Source organism: Aptenodytes patagonicus, unplaced genomic scaffold (genome assembly GCF_965638725.1).
Source record: "Aptenodytes patagonicus unplaced genomic scaffold, bAptPat1.pri.cur scaffold_43, whole genome shotgun sequence".
Taxonomy (NCBI): Eukaryota; Metazoa; Chordata; class Aves; order Sphenisciformes; family Spheniscidae; genus Aptenodytes; species Aptenodytes patagonicus.
Window position 1 is genome coordinate 311418 of NW_027472001.1, and position 18763 is coordinate 330180.

Here is an 18763-nt window from a genome sequence, read left to right on the forward strand (position 1 = left end):
ATGGCGACAGGCTGTGTAGCTGCAGGGGAAGGACCAGTGGTAGCAAAGAGCTGTGTGTGCCGGCGGCAGCTGGTCCTTGGGAACGGGGGAAGCAGCTGGAAATTCAGCAACAGGTCGCTGCAGGAGCCTCCCTTCGGCACTGTCCTCGAAGAAGTGGGGTGGCGCTGGCCGCCTCTGAGTCGGTGGCTCAGCGTCAAGGAGGGAGCCTGGGTCACGGTGGCAGCTGCTCAGCAGGCGATGACATATGGAGGATGTCACTGTTAGCTGATTGTGTCGCTTGAGGACAGCTGACGGGTAAGCGATGAGCTAGAGAGGAGGCCACTGCTGGGTGACTGTGAGCACTCCCGTGAGGGCAGAGGGCCAGTCGTCCCGCACAGAGGCCCCGGGCTCACTGTGCAACTCGCACTGTGCGGTGAGGTCCTCGTCCTCCTCCCAGCGGGGCACGGCCATCTTCTCCTGAGGTACCCCGTGTGCCACAGGGCGCTGACAATGGCTTCTGCCTGGGAGAGGAAACATCACCGCTCAGGCCTGGAGAAAGCAGCAGTTTTCCTCCCCAGACTCCTTGCTGAGGTCTCCCCCAAGAGCGACAGTCAGACTGTCCACGGAGTGTTGCTCTTTGCAGATATTTCAGGTGGGGTGACACGAGCCGTTTTGGGACACACCGGGCCCTTTGGAGCCCCGCCCCTGCCCCTCAGGCAGAGTGGCCATCTTGTCACTGCTGGGATGCCCAAAGAGAGCGGGATGGGTTATCTTGGGTGGTCAACCACAGCTGCCACCAGCACTGAGCCGGGGCATGGGAAGGTGTGACCTACAGGCTCTCGGGCCAGGCAGCGTGGAACTGGCTGCCAGGTCCTTTGGCCCACGTGGGCATTTCCTGACTTCTGGGTGCCCGTGTTACAGGTTTCACTGCTCTGACGGAGAAATTCATCCAGAGGAGCGGCGCAGACAGAGGCACCGATGAGCTGGCGCAAACCCTCAATTACTACCTGTGTGACATTTTGGAGGGTAAGAGCCATGCTGCAGGACTGTCTGGCATCGGGCCGTGAGGCTGCTCATGGAGGGTGGAGGCAGACCTGCTGGGCAGCCTGGTCCTGCCTCCTTTGAAGGGCTGGAGCTTTCTGTGGCCCGGAGGAACAGGAAGAGCAGCCAGGGTCTCCTGGCGAGTCAGGACCAGCGCAGGTCCTTTCTGCTCCCCACTGTGGCTGAGGAGGCACCCGCTTTCTCAGCAGCCACCTCTGTGTCTCTGGCGTGAACACCCGGCTCAGTGATGCGTTAGGGCCCAGAGCAGGCTGAGGGCATCCAGCAAGTGCCAGCGCGAGAGTGACCTGAGGGTGCTGGCACTGACGTGTGTGTGCGTGTGCGAGACCCTCACGAGCCCCTTTTCACAGGGCACATCTTGACCCTTCCGAGCTGACCGTGAGCACATTGTGGCCACCCCTTTGGCAGCACTTGTAGAGCAAAGCAAGAGAGTCCTCAGGGATGATGAAGGGTGTGGAGCATCTCTCCTGTGAGGAAAGGCTGAGAGAGCTGGGACCGTTTAGCCGAGAGAAGAGAAGGCTCAGGGGGGATCTTAGTAATGTGCCTAAAACCTGAAGGGAGGGTGCAAAGAGGACAGAGCCAGGCTCTTTCCAGCGGTGCCCAGTGTCGGGACCAGAGGCCACGCCACGGGCACGCACTGAATCACAGGAGGTTCCCTCTGTACGTCAGGAAACGCTTTGACTGTGAGAGTGACTGAGCGCTGGCACAGGTTGCCCAGGGAGGTTGCGGAGTCTCCCTCCTTAGTGCTCCTCTCTGGGCAGAGGGGCTTGCTCCGTGGCTTCTGGAAGAAGGTGTCCACATGACTCTTCCTTTCCTTCCCTCTGTCCACAGAGATGCTGATTTTTGGAGGAGACATCTTGAAGTTTGCTGGTACGTACTTAGGACGACGATGCCCACGTCTAGTCATCTGCAGCATTTAACTGTTGTGGCAGCCATTTGCTCTGCTCTCCTTCTCAGGAGGCTCTGTGCAGCACCTTGAGCCAGCTTTCTGGCCAGGCATGCACCCCGCCCTTTCTCCAGGCTTCTCTTTCCCCCCGGGCCTGCCTGCGGTTTGGCTTTGGCAAGGGCTGTGGCTCCCCTCACTCTGCCCCCACTTGTAGGGCCCTGGGCTGGGGGTGGGGGCAAAGAAGCGCTGAGAGGAGGAGACCGCCTAGAAAGCGCAGCCCAAAGGTGTGTGTTGGGGTGGTGGTGAGGGGCAGGGAGGCCCTGGTGGTGGCGGAGCTCGGGCTGCCAGGCTGCGAGGCGGGGAGGATTCCCTGGTGTGCTGCAGCTGCAGAGGAGCGCTTGGGGCAGGGGGTGCCACCGCTGCCGGCTGGCTGCTGCTGTGGCTGGCCCGGGAGAGGAGAGGTGTCCCGGTGCCATCGTCCTGGAGGACCATGCCCTCCCACAAGCCCATCTTCCTCAGCACATTGGCCGGTTTCTGCTGTCCCTGCCACTGAGCGTAGGTCGGGGAGAGTCAGGTCTCAGCAGAGCCTTTACCTTCCCCTCGCTTTCCCCAGGGGATGCTGTGCTGGTGCTGTGGAGAACAGGACCCCAGGAGCTGGCTAAGACCATCAGCCTGGTGCTGCAATGTAGCTGGCAGATCCAGAAGAAGTGTGGGAGTCGTGACACGCACGTGGGTCAGAAGGTCCAACTGAAGATAGGTACGGGCGCTGTGCCAGGCGCAGATCCGTGGCACTCTCCCGTGCCATAGGGTGCTTCTCACGGGCAGGGAACGCGGGGATCCCTACTGGGGCTAGTGCCAAAGGAAAGCATGTCCTGCGAGCATTCAAGGGGCCAGCTGTAGTCGGAGTGGGGATGGGAGACCAGGACTGCTGGCTTTGCGTGCGTTTGCAGATGCAGAGGAAGCTTAAAGGCAGAGCGGGTGTCAGATCAAGTATTAGGGTCTTTGAATGCCTGCTTTAGCACAGACGTCTGCGGGAGGTAGTTCTCCTTTCCTTTTTTTCAGGTGGGGGCGGCTTTGCATCCTTTCCCCTGCTGGATTCTCCCCTGCCTTTCACAAAGAGCAAAGGGGAACTGCTTTGCATGCGGCTGTGAGAAGGGCTTTGGCAGGCTGTTGTGTTTTCTCAAGCAGACAGCTCCAACCTGCCTGCACGTAAACGGAGCAGGCGGTGATCAAGCCCGCTGGTTTGCTGGGCTTCTGGGGCAGGCAGCTGGGCAAGATGCCCGGCACTCTCAACACATTGTCAATGTCACCTTTGCTTGTCTCTTTCTAGACACCCGTTTCAGGGACCTGTGTCAGTATCCCCCCGAGTAGGACGGAGGACGCCCTCCCCTTCCATAAAGCCCGTCTCCCCACTGGGCTTCAGATTAGCTTCTGACCAGCGGAGATGCTGGGGACTGTAGAGCTCAAAATGTTCCCTGTGTCAGTTCTGCTTCTCCCTCTCTCTCTCTGTCTCTCACCAGGGATCTCTGCAGGGTCCATGAGCCTCCTGACTGTCGGAGACAAGAGGCGGCAGTACTTCTTGATCTGCGGCCAGGCCCTGGGTGAAGTTTGTGAGGCTGAACAGCTTGCGAATGCAGGTGAAGTTATCCTCTCAGCCACCTCCTGGGAGCTCTGTGAGCAGCACCGGCTCAGGACCAAGCGTCTTGCAGGCAAAAGAGCTGTGAAGGTAGGTGGATGGGACGGCCTCTAGAGCGATTCCGAGGGCCCGGACCTGGGCATGAATGAGGGAGGTGTCAGAAGGCCGAGGAGCTGAATGTGGAGAGAGCTGTAGCTGTGAAAGCGGGCAGGCAGCTGAAGCTCTTGTCCTTCCATCTCGGGGGTAACGGTGGGCTGGGCTCGCTTGGTTTGAGGGGTCGGGAGGCACTGGAAGGGTTTTGGCCCCACCAGCAATGTCCTCTGTGGGTCATGGAGCTGTTGTTGACAGCTGGGGGATGCTTGGGTGATACCTGCCCAGCTCCGGTGCTTCTGAGGAAGTACTTGTGTCCCATCCAGCCAGGTGGGCTTGTTGTGCCCTTTTCTGGGCAGTGACGGTGGAGGGCAGGCTCTGTCCCCTGGACTCCTGGGGAGGCCAGTGGCAGTGCTTTCATTCTGTGTGTCTCCAGGTTACAGGCATGGATTGGATGTCTTGGTCAGAATGCCAAGACGCTTTACGCAAGCTTGTACAACGCTCAGTGAGCCACGGCTTGGAAGGGGAAGGTGGGTGCCAACTTCACCTTGTTCTGTGATTGCCCGGAAAGGTGGGGCCTGGCTGCTTCAGGGGCCAGAGAGGAACCACCTCCGCCCTCTCCCCCCTTTCGGATAGCACTCCTGCTTTTGGCCCTCCTGTGCCTCAGCTGGGGCAGTCGCTGCTGCTGCCTCCTCCTTCCAGGGGACAGCTCTGCCCCGAGCATCTGGAGGTGGCAACATGAGCAAACGCAGAAGACTCTTTCTCCCCCGTTTCCAGCGCCAGCCCCTGCTTTCCAACACCTCGTAGTCCCATCCTCCCAGCAACCAGCTGCATTTTCTCTCCTCAGGCGCCATGAGGCCTGCTTTTCTCTTGCCCAATGATTATGATGCGGAGGAGGTGCTTAGGCAGTACATACCAGAAGCTGCTCTCAGGAAGGTACGGCCAGGCCGCCACTGCTGGGGGCTGCATTTTTGGAGGGTAGAAGAAGTGGTGCATTGCAGAGATGGAGTCTTCACGAAGACAGACAAACAAAAGAAAATGCACCCTGAGACAACAACGCGGGGAAACTGAGCCAAGGAGCACCGGTGCTGCACCATTGTGTGCGTTGTCCTCAGAGAGACACGGGTGGCGGGAGGCGGGCTTCTGTCTCTCTGTCTTTTCCGTGGGTATGGTGCTGGAGGTGCTGCGGACATGATGGTGGCATAAAGGGGAGATTCCACTGAAGTCCCTAGAGCATCCCTGAGGGTCGGCCCTCATGCCCATACCTGTCCCAAGATGGGGTGTTACCGGAGCACCTTTCTCTCCTTTGTCATTTGTGTTATGATTCGGCATCTGCCTGCCGCAGGCTGGGCAGCCTGCCGGCCGTTTGCACTGAGAGGAGGCTTTATCCCTTCCTCCGGTAGTACCTGCTATTGCCAGTACGCCTGCCGTCCCTCGGTATCTGGTGTGGGCAGTAAGCCCCCAGGAGAGCAGGCTGGTGAAGCCGTCGTGCTCTTGTCTTCCAGCTTGATGACAGCGTGCCGCTGGACCTCTTCTCTGAGCTACGGCCAGTCACCAGCCTCTTCATCCAGCTGCGGCTGGCTGAGGATAAAACCACAGTGGAAGTCTACACGATCCTCCGCAATGCCAGCAGGATGATGCGAGAAATCCTCTGTCCTCACAAGGGCGAACTCAACAAAGTCCTCCGGTTTGATAAAGTGAGTGTGGGGGAGCAATCGCCTCCCCCCACGCTGAGAGGGTGGGCAGTGAGCAAGAGGGAGAGACTCCCTCTTAGGCATTGTAGCAAGATGTGCTGCATCTGTCCTTGGCAGGGCTGCACGTTCCTCTGTGTGTTTGGACTCGCTGGAGAAAAGCTGCCCTACGAGAGCCTTCACGCCTTGCAGAGTGCTATTCAGATCTTCAACTCGTGCTCCACAATGCTCGGGGAAAGAGAGTGAGTGTGTGGCGGGGGTGAGGGGGGTGCATGCTGGCTGGGACGGCGCAAGGGGGCTTACCAGGAAGAGACGTGCCTTCCAGCTTGCCCTCCCTTGTCCCTGGCAGGAAGGAGGCAGTGCCCTGAGAGGTGGCAGGTGACCCCTGGGCTTAGCCCACGGCAGCCAGGCCGAGTCCCTCCGAGCACACCCTGCTAGCCACCGCGCTGGAACGAGCCCTCGCAAAGGCGAGAGGCTCCTTGGTGTCAGAGGCAGGCCCTTCTGGGCGACTGGCCCATGACCAGGGATGGGGCCCAGCCACCTGATCTCAAGATGCTGTCATGGCAGGCGGTGCCATCGTGGGGGCGCCTTCCTCCCTCCCTCCCTCTTTGCTCACGAGAGGGCTGTGGCCTTCTGCAGGTCGCAGCTCAGGGAATGTGGCCTCAGGGGAAGTGTCCAAAACTTGCTGCATGCGCTCTACCCCTGTCCCTTGTCCCTTGCAACCCGGGTATGTTGCGCCCCTGAGCTCTCCAAGTCCCCGAGACCCGTGCTGGCAGGGCAGGATGGCAGGTGGCCCAGGCTAGCGCCGAGGGGAGGTGCGGGAAGGGATGAAGCCGGGCGGGCTTCATGAAGGGGCGCTGCTGAAGCCGCACTCTTTCCCCGTGTGCCAGGGCAGTGTCTGTTGCAGTTACCAGCGGGACGGTGTTCTGCGGACTCACTGGCCACCCTGTGAGATATGAATACACAGGTACGAGGCGTGTGTCTGAGGTGCGGGAGGCTGTCGTGGGCCTGCTTAAGCATAGCAGTCTGGAAGAGGAAGGTGGGCTGGGAGAGGGCTTGCCCAGCAGCCCGTCAGGAACGGCCCAGGCAGCTCTGGTCCTGGCCTGGGGCGGGAGAATGGGCTCCGTGGCCGGTTGTTCCCCTGAGTTCTCCTGACCCCGCCGTGGGGTTGGCCTGTGCCGGAGGTGAGGCAGCCATTGGCCTGGAAGGGTGCCGTGGGGCTGGTGGCACCGGCACATCAATGCGTGCTCTCTCTTTCTCTCTCTGGCAGTCATTGGCCAGAAGGTGAATTTGGCAGCCCGGATGATGGTGCACTACCCCGGGCTGGTGTCCTGTGATGCAGTGACCTACGCCACCTCTCGGCTGCCCCCTTACTACTTCAGGGAGCTGCCGGCGAGAGAGATGAAAGGCCTTAGGCATCCTGGCACTGTCTACCAATATGTGGGGATCCCCGAGGAGAGGTGAGTGTCCTCTGAGAGGGCTGGATGAGGGGACGGTGGCACCGAGGGTGCAGCCTTGGCCAGCAAAGAGGAGTTCTGCAGAGAGAGACCAAGCTGGTCTCCCTTCCCTGTGGCTGAGAGGGTCGGAAGCCCTCGCGTGGGAGGCTTTTTGCCTTTCTCCCCTGCTGTCTCCTGCTGGCTCTGTCCAAATGGCTTTCGACTGTGCTTTCCGTGCTGTGCTTGCTCCAGCCCATGCCCTGGTAACGCTGACCCAAGGAGGTTTTTGTCCCAGCTGCTTCTGAGCAGGAAGCTTTGGGCCAGTCCGGTTCCCATGGGGAAACGTGGACCATCGGGACACTCTTCCTCATGTCTTCCTGCTGAAATCTCAGCTCTTCCCCCGGGCCAGGAGTTGACCCCCTCTTTGGATGAGGGTTTGAATGTTAACATTGCCGTCTCTTTGAAACTACGGGAAGACTTGAGCCAAAGGTGCCAGGTGCTTGGCATCCCAACCCGTTCAGTGACACAAGTCCTCCTTTCCAAGGCACTTGTTTTTCTTGGCCAACGTGGTAAATGTCTGCTAGCCAACAGCACACCCTGGCTTCTCTCGCGTGTCTCCGATTTCTCTGGGTATGGCCTCTGGTGATGGACTCTCGATACGTTCTCCTGCCGCGCCGTGGCCATTGGGCTTCTTTATGCTTGCAGCTGTCCTAGCGTGCAGCTCGAACGTTGGCTAGGGGAGCGTGCAGGGGCTAACACGCTGCTCGAAAGAAAAGCAGGTACCCGAGGAGCAGCACGTCCTGCCCCTCCCTGCCAGGCTGCTTCTCTACGTCCCTTGGCTTCTCACCAGCTAATTGACTTGTGTTTTCTGTTCCCCTGTTTCTAGCATATTTGGCATGGCTCTTACCAAGAAGAGGTCCGAGTACGTCCCATTGCTGGGTAGGTGGAGAACGCCTTGCTCTTCTGAAGCCGTTTCTTCCCCTTGGTAACTTTTAGTGCCACGCTGGGAAGGGAGAAGCTTTTGCCAGGGACGGTGTTGCCTGCAGCGGCCCTAAGGAAGTGCCGCCTGTCTTGGTCACTACTTGGCTGATATCTTTGGGGTGGAAAGCAGGGTGAGGCGCCTGGTGCTCCCTGCCGTGCTCCAGACCTGGTAGGAAGGTTCCTTTCAGCTATGGAGCTGCTCACCCCCTGGGGGCTAAACTGATCCCTGTCTTTGGGATCAGGAAAGAGATTTCCTTCTGCCAGACTGACAGAGAGTCTGGGTGGTAGGTTCTCCCCCTGGTAATCCTCAGCGTTCCTTTCTTGGCAGCATCTGGGTGTAGATATGGAAATGCCAGGACACACGGGATGCCTTTAATCACTCGGTGTCTTGCCGGATGCTTTGGGCCTTGTTATGGGTTAGGCCTGGTAGGCAGCTCAGCCCCACAGAGCCGCTCGCTCCCCACAGTGGGATGGGGAAGAGAATCGGAAGGGTAAAAGTGAGAACACTGGTGGGCTGAGATACAGGCAGCTTAACAGGTAAAGCAAAAGCTGCGCACGTGCGCAAGGCAGAATCGGGCACTCGTTCACTGCTTCCCATCGGCAGGCAGGTGTCTAGCCATTCCCAGGAAAGCAGGGCTTCATCATATGTAATGGTGACTTGGGAAGACAAGCGCCATAACTCCGAATGTCCCCCCTTCCTCCTTTTTTCCCCCAGCTTTCCTTGCTGAGCACAGCATCATATGGTATGGCAATAGGCCTGTGGTCAGTTGGGGTCAGCTGGCGCAGCTGTGCCCCCTCTCAGCTTCTTGTGCACCCCCAGCCTGCTCGCTGGCGGGGCGGCGTGAGAAATGGAAAAGGCCTGGACGCCGTGCAAGCGTTCTTCAGCAATAACTAAAACATCGTTGTGTTATCGACACCAATGTTTGGTCGCAAATCCAAAACACACCACCATACGAGCTATTCCTGAAGAACATTAACTCTAGCCCAGCCAAAACCAGTACAGGCCTGAAGACGCTGCCTTAACTCCCGGGAAGCGCTCTGTGGCTCGTGGTACAGCAAGGAGATGCTTTGAGCCTCTTTGGGACATAGCTGCCTGCAGCGACTCAAATCATCCCTTCCAGTCTTGTGCTGGATCACTGTGGGGAGTTGCATGGGGCCGGCTGAATCTCTGTGCCTGTGGGAGGGGAGGGGTGCGGGGCAGGGAAGAGGGCATGGGAGCCGCGCGGTGGGGCAGGCGGGCCCACTACTGCTCTGAGGAAGGCAGAGGTGCAAAAGCTGGGATGAGCGGGCGGGAAGGAGGCCTGGGTGCAGGCAGGCTGGCGGATGTAGTGGCGGGGAGGGAAGCTGTGGTGGAGGGTGCCAGCAAAAGGGACGGCTCTTTGCTTTTCAGCACGCGCCAGCAGCTCGTTTTCTTGTTTGTCTTCCCAGGTCGGGAGAAGGAGATTGACCTCTTTGTCAGCTGCTTGAAAGCCTATAAGGCTTTAGGAGAAAGGCACATCCTGGCATTTGAGGGCCCGATGGGCTCCGGAAAGAGCCACTTACTTACTGAACTGGCCTATTTAGGCCAGGCTGCTGGCCACAGGTACAGGTTTTTGACCTGCAGCTTTGGGACACTGCCCCTGCCCGTCCCCTGGCAGCCATGGAACACTCCAGCCCCTCTGCCAGTGCGCCTGGCCCTTGGGCTGCAGCCTCCCGAAAAAGCCTCCTGGAGACACTCGCTAGGAGCTCCTGCGTGCTCTGCTCCCGCCTCTGCCTCTTTGGGGAGTTGGAGGTGGCTTCTTGAGCCATGGCCTTTCCTCCTTCACCTCTGGGCCAGGCACAGACAGAAGGAAAGAGCTCAAGCTCAGTGCTTTTCATCTGACTCCAGACCCAAGAGACAGCAGGGCGGCCTGTCTCAGAAGCCCTGCTTGCCCTCTGCGTGTTTCCCAGAAGGAGCACTGGGGCAGAAAAGCCTTCCCGTGGTCTGGGAGGCAGACTGCTAAGGTCTGGAGCCCAAAGGCAAACTCACCGCTTGCTCCATCCTTGCCTCTTAGCCCCGTGAGTTCCTCTGCAGGGGGCACGTAACGAGACCTGGGCTGGCGCTGCGGAGACACAGGGCCTGGACCTGGCTCTCCCAGTGGCTTGGCAGCAAGTGCCCCTCTGTGCCCTTTCTCGTAGGAGGAGTGAAAAGCTTGGCCTTCTCTGGGAAGCACTTTGAGATGGGTGGCTGAAGAGCTCCCCCCAAGGGCATCTCCACCCCTTTTGTCTTAGAAGGCTTGGGCTGTTGGGGATCTCAGTCCCTTTTGCTTTTGCACGGCAGGGTAGTTGCCATGGAACTGCTAGAGGTCAACGTGAGGCAGTCCTTCTCTGCCATCCGTACGCTGACGGCCAGGGCCCTGGGCCTCCAGGACTGTGAACTGTGCAGTGACAGGCAGTGCATGCTGCAGACAAAGCTCCGAGGGACAATCGAAGAGAGCAGCTATTGCCTCCTCAATGACGTTTTCCTTGTCAAGGTGAGCGCGAGAGGCCTCTCTGGCCCTGGAGAAGGCCTTCTCACGAGCTTTTCTGGGTCTGGCGTCGGGTGGGCACGCTGCTGGGAGTGCCTTAGCTCAGGGGTGGGAATCGCAAGGGTCCTAGCACACGTTTCCCATTCCTGGGCCCGGGGGGCTCCCTGACTGTGGTGAGATCATGTCCCGTGCTGCACCTGGCAGTGCCCGGTGCCTTGTTCGGCACCCTGGAAGTGGCATTGGAGAGAGGCTGGTGCTGACCTCGTGCTGAGGTCACTGCTGTGTGAGTGCTCTGCTCCAGTCAGCCCAAGATTCCCACAGCCAGAGAGCCAGCTCTTCAGCCCACCCCCAAGCCCCAGCTCTGCCAGAGACCCTCAGCAGAGGGCCTTCGCTTTAGGCTCCAGGTGAAGTCCCCCCTGTGGCTCCTTGCGCCTGTGTTGGGGAGAGGGAAGGTGCGGAGGCCAGCAGAGGCGGTTTGCTCTGTGGTCTTGCTCGGTGGGTAGGTGTGCCCTAGCCCCGGAGTGATCTTTCTCCCTGACTCCTTTTCTGGCCAGTTTCCCGTTTCGGACAAGGTTCGCGAGATGCCTGAAAGTCAAAGGAAAACGGAATTGCACTCGACTTGGGCAAAAGTGCTAGAGAAGGTGAGCATTTCTCCTCCTTCCTCCTGGGTCAGAGAAGGAAAACAACCCTGCCGGCTGTGGGCTCTGCACCACAGCGTGTGAGCGGGTGAGAGGACCAGGCATCTGGGTTATCGCCATTCAGGGCCTGAGAAACCCCCCACCTCCTCCCCGCAGCCCCACAAGCACACCCAATAACTTTCCTCCCGCAAGGTGTGCCCTGGAGGAGGAACGATGTCTTCTGCATTCCCTTGCTCAAGCTCCCTCCTTCTGCAGGGCAAGTGATGTTAGGTGTGACCTTAAAGTCTCCAAGAAATTAAGAGTCAGTAAGCTTCTGAGCAGGGAAGTGGTTGGGGAGAGACATCAGAGCATCCTCTCAAGAGACAGAGGCTAAATCTCCTCCCCGGAAGACACTTGAGAATCCACCGGACTGCCCTCAGAACACCCTGCTTTTTTTCAGGCCATTGGAGCAGAATTTGGCATATTTGTCATCGACAATGCCCATTTCATCGACCCTGCCTCCTGGAGTATCATGTCACCCCTGCTCCAAGACGTCTCCCTCTTCACGGTCATGAGCTTAGCTCCAGGCTACGCGCGAACAGAGAGCTTTTGCAAAGCCGCAGCAGAGAACACAACATCCCAGCAGATCACCTGTCTTCACCTGGACGAGCTGAAACCTTCAGCCATGGTGCAGAAAGTCTGCCAGGGCCTTGGAGTGGTCAGCATCTCCAGGGATCTAGCGAGGTAAGTTCGAAGCAGGGGAGCTCTTCCTGAGGGCTTGAACCTATGCAGACCATGGAAGGGACTCACCTCCCCAGGAAAGGGAGCGCAGGGCCGCTAGAAGCATCAGTGCCTCTAGCAAGTACTGGGCGCGGGTTGCTTTTTATGCCTCGCCCTGGCAGGTGGGAGCCGAGAGTGGGCAACTCCCTCGGCACAGAGCGTGGGAGGTGTCAGCCCTTCGCTGTTGCACAGGGAGGAAGGGAGGAAGGGAGGAAGGGAGGAAGAGTCCCAAGCCCAAGCGTGGCTGGGGTGTGAAAAGGCCTTGGTCTAGGTGGCCAGGCTGTGGGGGAGATTCCCCGGGGCAGAGGTCTGCCCTGCTGCCAGAGAGGATCTAGGCTCCCGAGGAGAGGAAAGGCAGGGCTTGCTGCTCTGTGCTTTGGGCATTGTCCGCAATTCTTTTCCGATGGACTTCCGTGAAGGCTGGGGGTTCAGGGGGGCCCAAAAGCTCAAGCCAGCGGGAGGACCGTCCCTTTCAAAAGTGAGGTGTAGCTGTGACGAAGATGCTGGCTACCCTGCTATGCCCGAGTTACTCGCCGCCCACCTGAACTGTGTTTCACCTTACTTTCCTTGTGGGGGTCACTGCCGGGTCTGCTCCTGTCCAGGTTCCTGATCCAAAGAAGCTTGGGGGTCCCCTATTACTGCGAGGAGCTGCTGCGCTGCCTTTGTTGCAACGACATGCTCTTGTTCCGCAACCGGAGGCGGGGTGAAAAAGCAGAGGACAACTGGGAGAACCTGATCAGTAAGCACCTTTGCTGCTGACTAGAGAGTCGCTGTGGCGCGTTGTCTGCAGCACAGTCTTGCCCTGTCGTTCCCCCATGGATCTGGGCAGAGTCAGATCTTGCAGCAGTGCAGAAGTTGGTCTGGCGGAGGTTGTGGGCTCCTGTGTGCCTCGAAGTTGGGACAGCCAAAGCAGGGGCTAGCGAGTTCTGGTGGCTTGGAGGGGCCTAAATTCTTGGGGCGGGGGTTGGGGGGCTAAACCAGAGGGGAAATTGTTCCGGAGCACATGTGTTTCTGGTGTTCCTTAGGCATTCTAATGGGCACGTAATTTACCTTGCCCAAACGCCAGCTCGCTTGAGAACAAACCCCAGCTTGGGGTGAGGGACAGGCCCGGGAAACTTGAATCCAAAACCATAAATCCCCACAAGGGTGCTGGTAACGGAAGAAAACGGTGGTAATGCCACCGAGAGAGCAATGCCAGCCAGAGTGCCGTGGCCTTGGGAACAGCCAGGACTGACGCTCCGTTTTGCATGACCACCGGCAATTTCCCTGGCTGCGGACGTAGCGCTGTTGAAGGCAGCAATGCTGCTGCTTTCTGTCCCAGGGCGTTCAGTCGCCCCCTGGGAAGTCTGGAAGCTTTGACTGAGGGACTGTTTGGGAAAGCTGGTCTGAAGGCAGAACATCTTTGGGAGGGCTGTGCAAGGAAACTGTTTTGCTCTGCTTAATGACCCACGTTCAGCGCAGGCAGGTCAGCGCGCCCACACTGGCCCGTGTAAGGTGGGACTTGTCCCATCTCAGGTGAAGTTTGAAATGTTTGCAAGCTGCAAGTCACTTTGCAAATTGCCTTATTCGTGCTCTCCTGCTCCACCCAGCTTCTGCAGTCGAGGCTTCAGCCCTCGCAGCAACCTCGAGCTCCAGCGCGGGGAATGATGGCAGGGTCTGCATCATCAGACCAGACGTGAACCTGGAGAACACCATGCTGCCCGCCAGCTTGAAAGGTGAGGGGCCGAGCGCCGCTCTGCCGGCTTGCGGCTGTGCTGGGGCCCCTTCCCGGGGCATCGGCTAGAGGAAGGCTGGGCATCTGTGTGCTGCAGAGTCACCCTCTCAGCTTGGGGGCTCTGCTGGGAAGGTGGCTCCAGTCCAACCAGGAACAGGCCTGGGGTTGCGGGCAGCCCTTTCCCCCTCCTGGGCGTGGACCAGCCGTGAGCGTGCTGCCTGCTTTCCAACAGCGGGTAGGAGAGAAAAGCTTACTGGTGCAGCACTAAAATGGCTCCCTTTTCTCACAGAAGCAAAGCCTTTGCTGGGAAAAATCTTTGACTTGCCTCTGACTCGACTTTGAACGTGGCTTCTACCTCGCTATTCTCTTTTTAAGTTCCCCAGCTAGCGCTGGTCTCAGGGCACTTAATCCAAACCAAACCCGTTTTTTTTCTGTGGATTGCCACGGAAATTCCCCCGTAGCCAGGGGAGCTGGATGGGGGAACTGTCAATGAGTGTCTCTCCTCTCTAGCCATAGCCATTTGTATGAACCTTGGAGAAGCATCATGCTAAAAAGTTGTTTTGTCCAAAAAAAAAAGACGACAACCAAAAGAAAGGAATAGTATCGTCTGGCCAAGTTAAGACAACTGTTGTGGGGAGCTCTGAGTCCACCTCTGATGTGGGGAAAGTTCTCTGTTCTCTCTGCGCACTACTCCAGATCTGGTAGGGCGCATCATGGGATGCGTGTACCTGCTGGATCCTGCCCTCCTCACCCTTGGTGGAGGAGCGTGCGTTTGAGCGTCTTGCTCTTCCCCAGGCCTTGTGGCCTGCGATTCCAACAGGAGCGGAGCCATTTTGAAGACGCCTACCCTGGGTTGCGATTGCCCAGCAGGTGCAGTCCCGAGGAGAGGAGGCCAAAGTCGACCCCGTTTCATGTGTTGAAACTTCCCAGCCTCTCCAGCCTCAGCATGGGGAACAGGCAAGAGAGAGACGTGTTGCTGCTTTTTGACAGAGATTGCGCTGGCTCAGCTGGACCGGATAAAGCCGCTGAAGCAGATGGTTTTGAAGTTTGCAGCTGTCATCGGGCCAGTGTTTACCACCCAGCTGCTGTCGCACATCCTTCCCACTGGCGTCAGGCCCAAGATGAACTGCTTGTTGAACACGTTGGTGAGCGACAACATCCTTAAGCGGCTGAAAAGCACAGAGGTGCCAGAAGATGTCCAAGATCCTACCAAGGGGCCAGCCACCTCTCTGCGGGCAGAGCGCGGTAAGTGGTAGCAGTAAGGCAGACAAGGGAGCTCCCAGCTGTGTCCCGGCGGGGCTCCCCAGGGCATGGTGCGCTTCCCCCCGCCAGTGATGGGTGGGTGGAGCTCAGGCAGGCATGGCTGTTCGGGATGGGTTGTTCAAAGATCTTACAAGTCAATCTCAAAGCACACTAGCTTTGCACCGGAGGGAAGTCCGCACCAGCCGTCCCAAGTGCCTCTGCTCCCCTGCCTCCAAGCACTGCTCACAGCGCAGGCATGGGAGGGCTTGTGGAATCCCTGACATCCTCTCCCAGCCGCCTGCAGCGTCCAGATCAAAGATGCCCTCCAGAGTGCCCCGGGGCCTTTGACAGGCTTTTACTCGGCTTTGATTCCCCTGTGGCCCAGGGCGGGAAGCTCAGGAGGCTGGGAACCGCCTTGCCAAGAGCGGGGAGAAAGCGCTGGCCGGGGCTTGCTTCGGCTGGCGGCAACATCCCCAGCTCCTGCCTGGAGTGCAGCTGAGCACTGTGTCCCCAGGGCTGTGCTAGCGTCAGCAAGGCGAGCGGGCCCTTTCTCCCCGTGCTGCAAGGCTCGGTGTGCAGCAGCGCTGGTTCTCTGCCGAGGATGTGCATGACTTTCATACCCCGGCTGGGACGGCCCTGAGCCCTGGCCCCAGCTCGGGCTGCCGCAAAGGCCCTTTGCCTTGCAGGTGTGGAGAGGCCCTCTCTGAGCAAGACGACTGTGGAGCAGCAGTCTGGCGTCCTGGCCTTCTGTGTCCTGCTGCTGCGAGAGGCTGCCTATGAGCTGTGGCCCGAGAGACAGCGGGTCGCCTTGCACTGCAAGTGTGCCGCCTTCCTGGAGCAGCACGCGCACAAATGCAAGAGCTGCAGCCAAGGGGACTTTGTTGCCTTCCACCGCTTCGCCGTCACCAGCACCCAGGACGGAGGGAGCCCTCATGGCCCTGCTGCCCAGGGCGACTCCCGCAGCTGGGAGGCCTTGGTGCTTGCAGGAGAACAGCTGAAGAGGGCTAGGACCCACGGCACTGAGGGTATGCTGTGTACCATGCTCTGCAGCCCGGGCCCTCCTGGAGGCCAGGGGTGTGTGCTGGGGATCGGGTGGGAGTAGATCTGCTAGGGATGAGCCCAGGAGGTGAGGACGACCACTGCAGACTTTCCTCAGTCTGTTGGGACCCTTGCAAGGATCCTTGCAAGCCCGCTGGGAAGAGCAGCTCTTACCCCCGGGGTACGCGAGGAGGTGTCTAACCCCCTGTTTTCTTTCCAGATGCTGCAGATGCTCTGCAGCAGCAGCAGGCTTTCAGGGAGGAGGATTTTGGGTGAGCAGACAAGGTTTTGATTATTTTTGAAGCCAGTGAGCTCAGGGTCTCCAGAGGAGACAAAGGAAGCGGCAGCATTTGGCTGCCGGTTGTGACTCTAGCTTAGGGGAGAGGCTTTCTGTGCGGTGGGAGCTGGGAGGAGATGGCCACGGCGATGAGAGAGTGCTTGAGGAAGCCCGTGGGCTCAGAGTGATCGTCACCCTCCACTGGAGCAGCCCTTGCTTTGCAGTTCCTCCAGAGTAGCGCTGCAAACTCTGCAGGGGAGACGCCGCCCCAGGGACTCGAGTGCTTTGCCTGTGGGAGGTGACAGAAAGCCCAGCTTGTCTTTTTCTCCCTACCTACAAAGCACCTGTATGAGTCCTGCCTGCCCGTGGCCTCGTGCTCTGCTTTGAACAAAGGGCTTTTGATGCCGTCTCTGTGGGGAGAAGGACCAGTATAGGTGATGCCCGTGTATTCTGTGCTCTCTTCTTCCCCTGGGAACTGTCCTCTGACTAGTGTGGCAGGGCGGTTTCTGGCAAAGAGCGAAGAGACAACTGAGCTGCCCAGCAAGACCGACGGGAAGCACAACGGCACATGTGAATGCAAAGCCATCGTGGAATCGGTGCTTGTGCCTTTGGCTCGCCACTACATGGCAATGGGCGATGCTGCCAGAGCCTTTTACTACCTTCTGGAGTGCGCGGCTGCCTACCTGCATGTCTCCAACAGCTACATGGTGAGTTGCCCTGCTTGCCAGGACCCACTGTGCACGGAGTCCTCTCAGTCGCCTGGCTCTGGGCAGGACAACTTCCCCGTTGCAAGAGGGCATGCCTTCGCGGGGCCTTGGAAGGGAAATGCTGGGGTCAGACCCTGACTTCTTCCTCCGGTTTGCCTCTTCTGCGGCAAGAGACACAGGGCACTGTGCCCTTAGCACGAGGAGCATTAGCAGGGAGGCGGTCTGAAGGATCACTGGTGCCTGTGCTCTGAGCCAGGGTGACTGTGTTTGAGCGGGCATCACCAGGGAGAGAAGCAGGCTCTCTTAAGACAGATGCCAGAGGCAACGGGGGAGGACAAGGCTGGCCATGGGCTCTGCACCCACGCTCACCTGCTCTCTGTGTGCTTGCGCAAAGGCCCTCATGAAGCTGAACGAAGCGGAGGTCCTGAGGAGCTCGGTAGAGAAGAAAGTGAATGTGATAGCCCGCTTTGAAGAGGCCACCTTCTTCAGCCTCAAAGGGGAGGTAAAGAGACGGGGAGGTCTGGAGGGACCGCCTGGGGGACGCAGCTGGATGCCTTCCCCAGTTGCAGTGGATATCCCTGGCATCTCCAGCCACTGGCAGATTCCTGCAGTCTCTTGGGCAACTACTCCATATCGGGATGATTCCCTTTTCCTGTGCAGGTCTGCTGTCACATGGGACGCCTGAAGCTGGCAAAGAAAATGATCAGGAAGGCGCTGAGCCTGCTCAAAAGGCAGTTTCCCCGGACCTCCGTTGGAGCCTTTGTCAAGCCGCAGCTGGAAAAGTTTCAGTGTGCCGCTTATGTTGCCAGAAGAGCATCCTCCCTTCCGCAGGAGGCCCGGTAAGAAGCAGAACTGAGAACCCGGGAAGGAAGAGCCATTTCCTACCTGGTCCCAGGCATCTGGGCCCAGACCTGCCTAGACTTGAGGCCACACCTAACCTGACACATAGGCCTTAGCAGGACCGAGGCGTTAAGGACCGATGTGCGGGTAAAACAGGCAACGACAGAGCCCCACGCTCCCTCCCCTCCCTGCGCAGTCATGGGAACAAAGCACGCCTTTTGGTAAAAAGCAGCTTGCAGCCGGGGATGTGGCTGCTGACACGTGTTGGCTGCGGCAGGGGGTTGGTGGTGACTGGGAAGAGAGCGCTGTAAAGAGGGAGTAGAGGCTGAAGAGGGGCAGGGGTCTGCAGGCAGGACCGGGACATGGGGAAGGAGCAGTAGGTGGAGGTGAGGTGTGAGAATCAGGAAGCTCAGGGGCCGATACCCCTTTTCCTGCTGGTTCCCGGCTTTGCTTGCCCCCCCCCCCGGCGCTGTAGTGCCAACGTGCCCTCTCGAGCGGTCAGCTTCCCCCGGCAGCACTTCTTTGCCCCCTTCCGCTCTGGCAGCCCTCTCTCCATCAGCTCCCTTTCCTCCGAGGAGGTGTAACTGGCTTGTCCACCGCCCTGCTTTCCCCCGGCCCTGTCCGATTTAGCACTGTACAGCTAGAGCCTCTGGGCCCAGCAGTTTCTCTTGTGTGGCAGGAGGAAGAGGCTAGCCTGGCTGCTGCGGCAGAGCTGCTGCCTTTCCTTACTGGAGCACCTCTTCAGCCTGGAGGGCACTTCCAGCGGACGGACGTTCTCCCGCCTGGCAGCGCGCATGAAGGCCAACACGGACAGGGCGGCAGACTCCTATCGGGCAGCAGACTCCCGCCACAGATAGACTTAAACCAGAAGGGTGGAGCTGAAGTCAGCTAATTACACATCTCCTCCATGATGACCTTTGTTGTTGGGCCTTTCTTTCTGAGGCACGGAAAGAGACGCTGTCTTTCGTTGCTGTGGAGGGCTACTGTTGCTCCAGCAGTGATGGCTACAGCTCTCTTGCAGGTCCCGGTGCGGACTCGTGATTGAAGACGCTTCTGATTTTAGGTCACGTTAAAACCAGAGGCCCTCTAAAACCAGAGGCCCTCTCTGTTGCTCTTGTTCCTCACCACCCACGTACGGTCAGCCAGCGACTGCTGCTCCCTATCTTTCCCCAGCTAAAGGGGAGGAGAAACCTGTATAAAAAGGCAGGGGGTGACAGGAAAAGCCCCAGACGCCGAGGGGACTTGGGACAGCTATCGCCAAAGGTTTTGCCTTGTCTGAACCCGTCGGGGGACTGGAAACAACA

At 58.9% G+C, this 18763-nt stretch overlaps 1 protein-coding gene across 1 annotated transcript; it reads left to right on the forward strand.

Annotated features, from left to right (window-relative positions):
• On the forward strand, positions 1-18383 carry LOC143173255 (adenylate cyclase type 10-like). The gene is given in 26 exon segments (XM_076363468.1): positions 1-153; positions 357-473; positions 475-631; positions 901-1005; positions 1870-1908; positions 2538-2681; positions 3445-3650; positions 4087-4180; positions 4498-4586; positions 5156-5347; positions 5462-5583; positions 6232-6308; positions 6612-6801; positions 7664-7716; positions 9187-9340; positions 10058-10250; positions 10799-10885; positions 11322-11605; positions 12244-12380; positions 13240-13356; positions 14346-14600; positions 15284-15622; positions 16411-16619; positions 17014-17121; positions 17280-17458; positions 18139-18383. Coding segments are annotated over 26 exon segments (3978 nt in total). The 3' UTR covers positions 18317-18383.
• Positions 18384-18763: the final 380 nt, after the last annotated feature.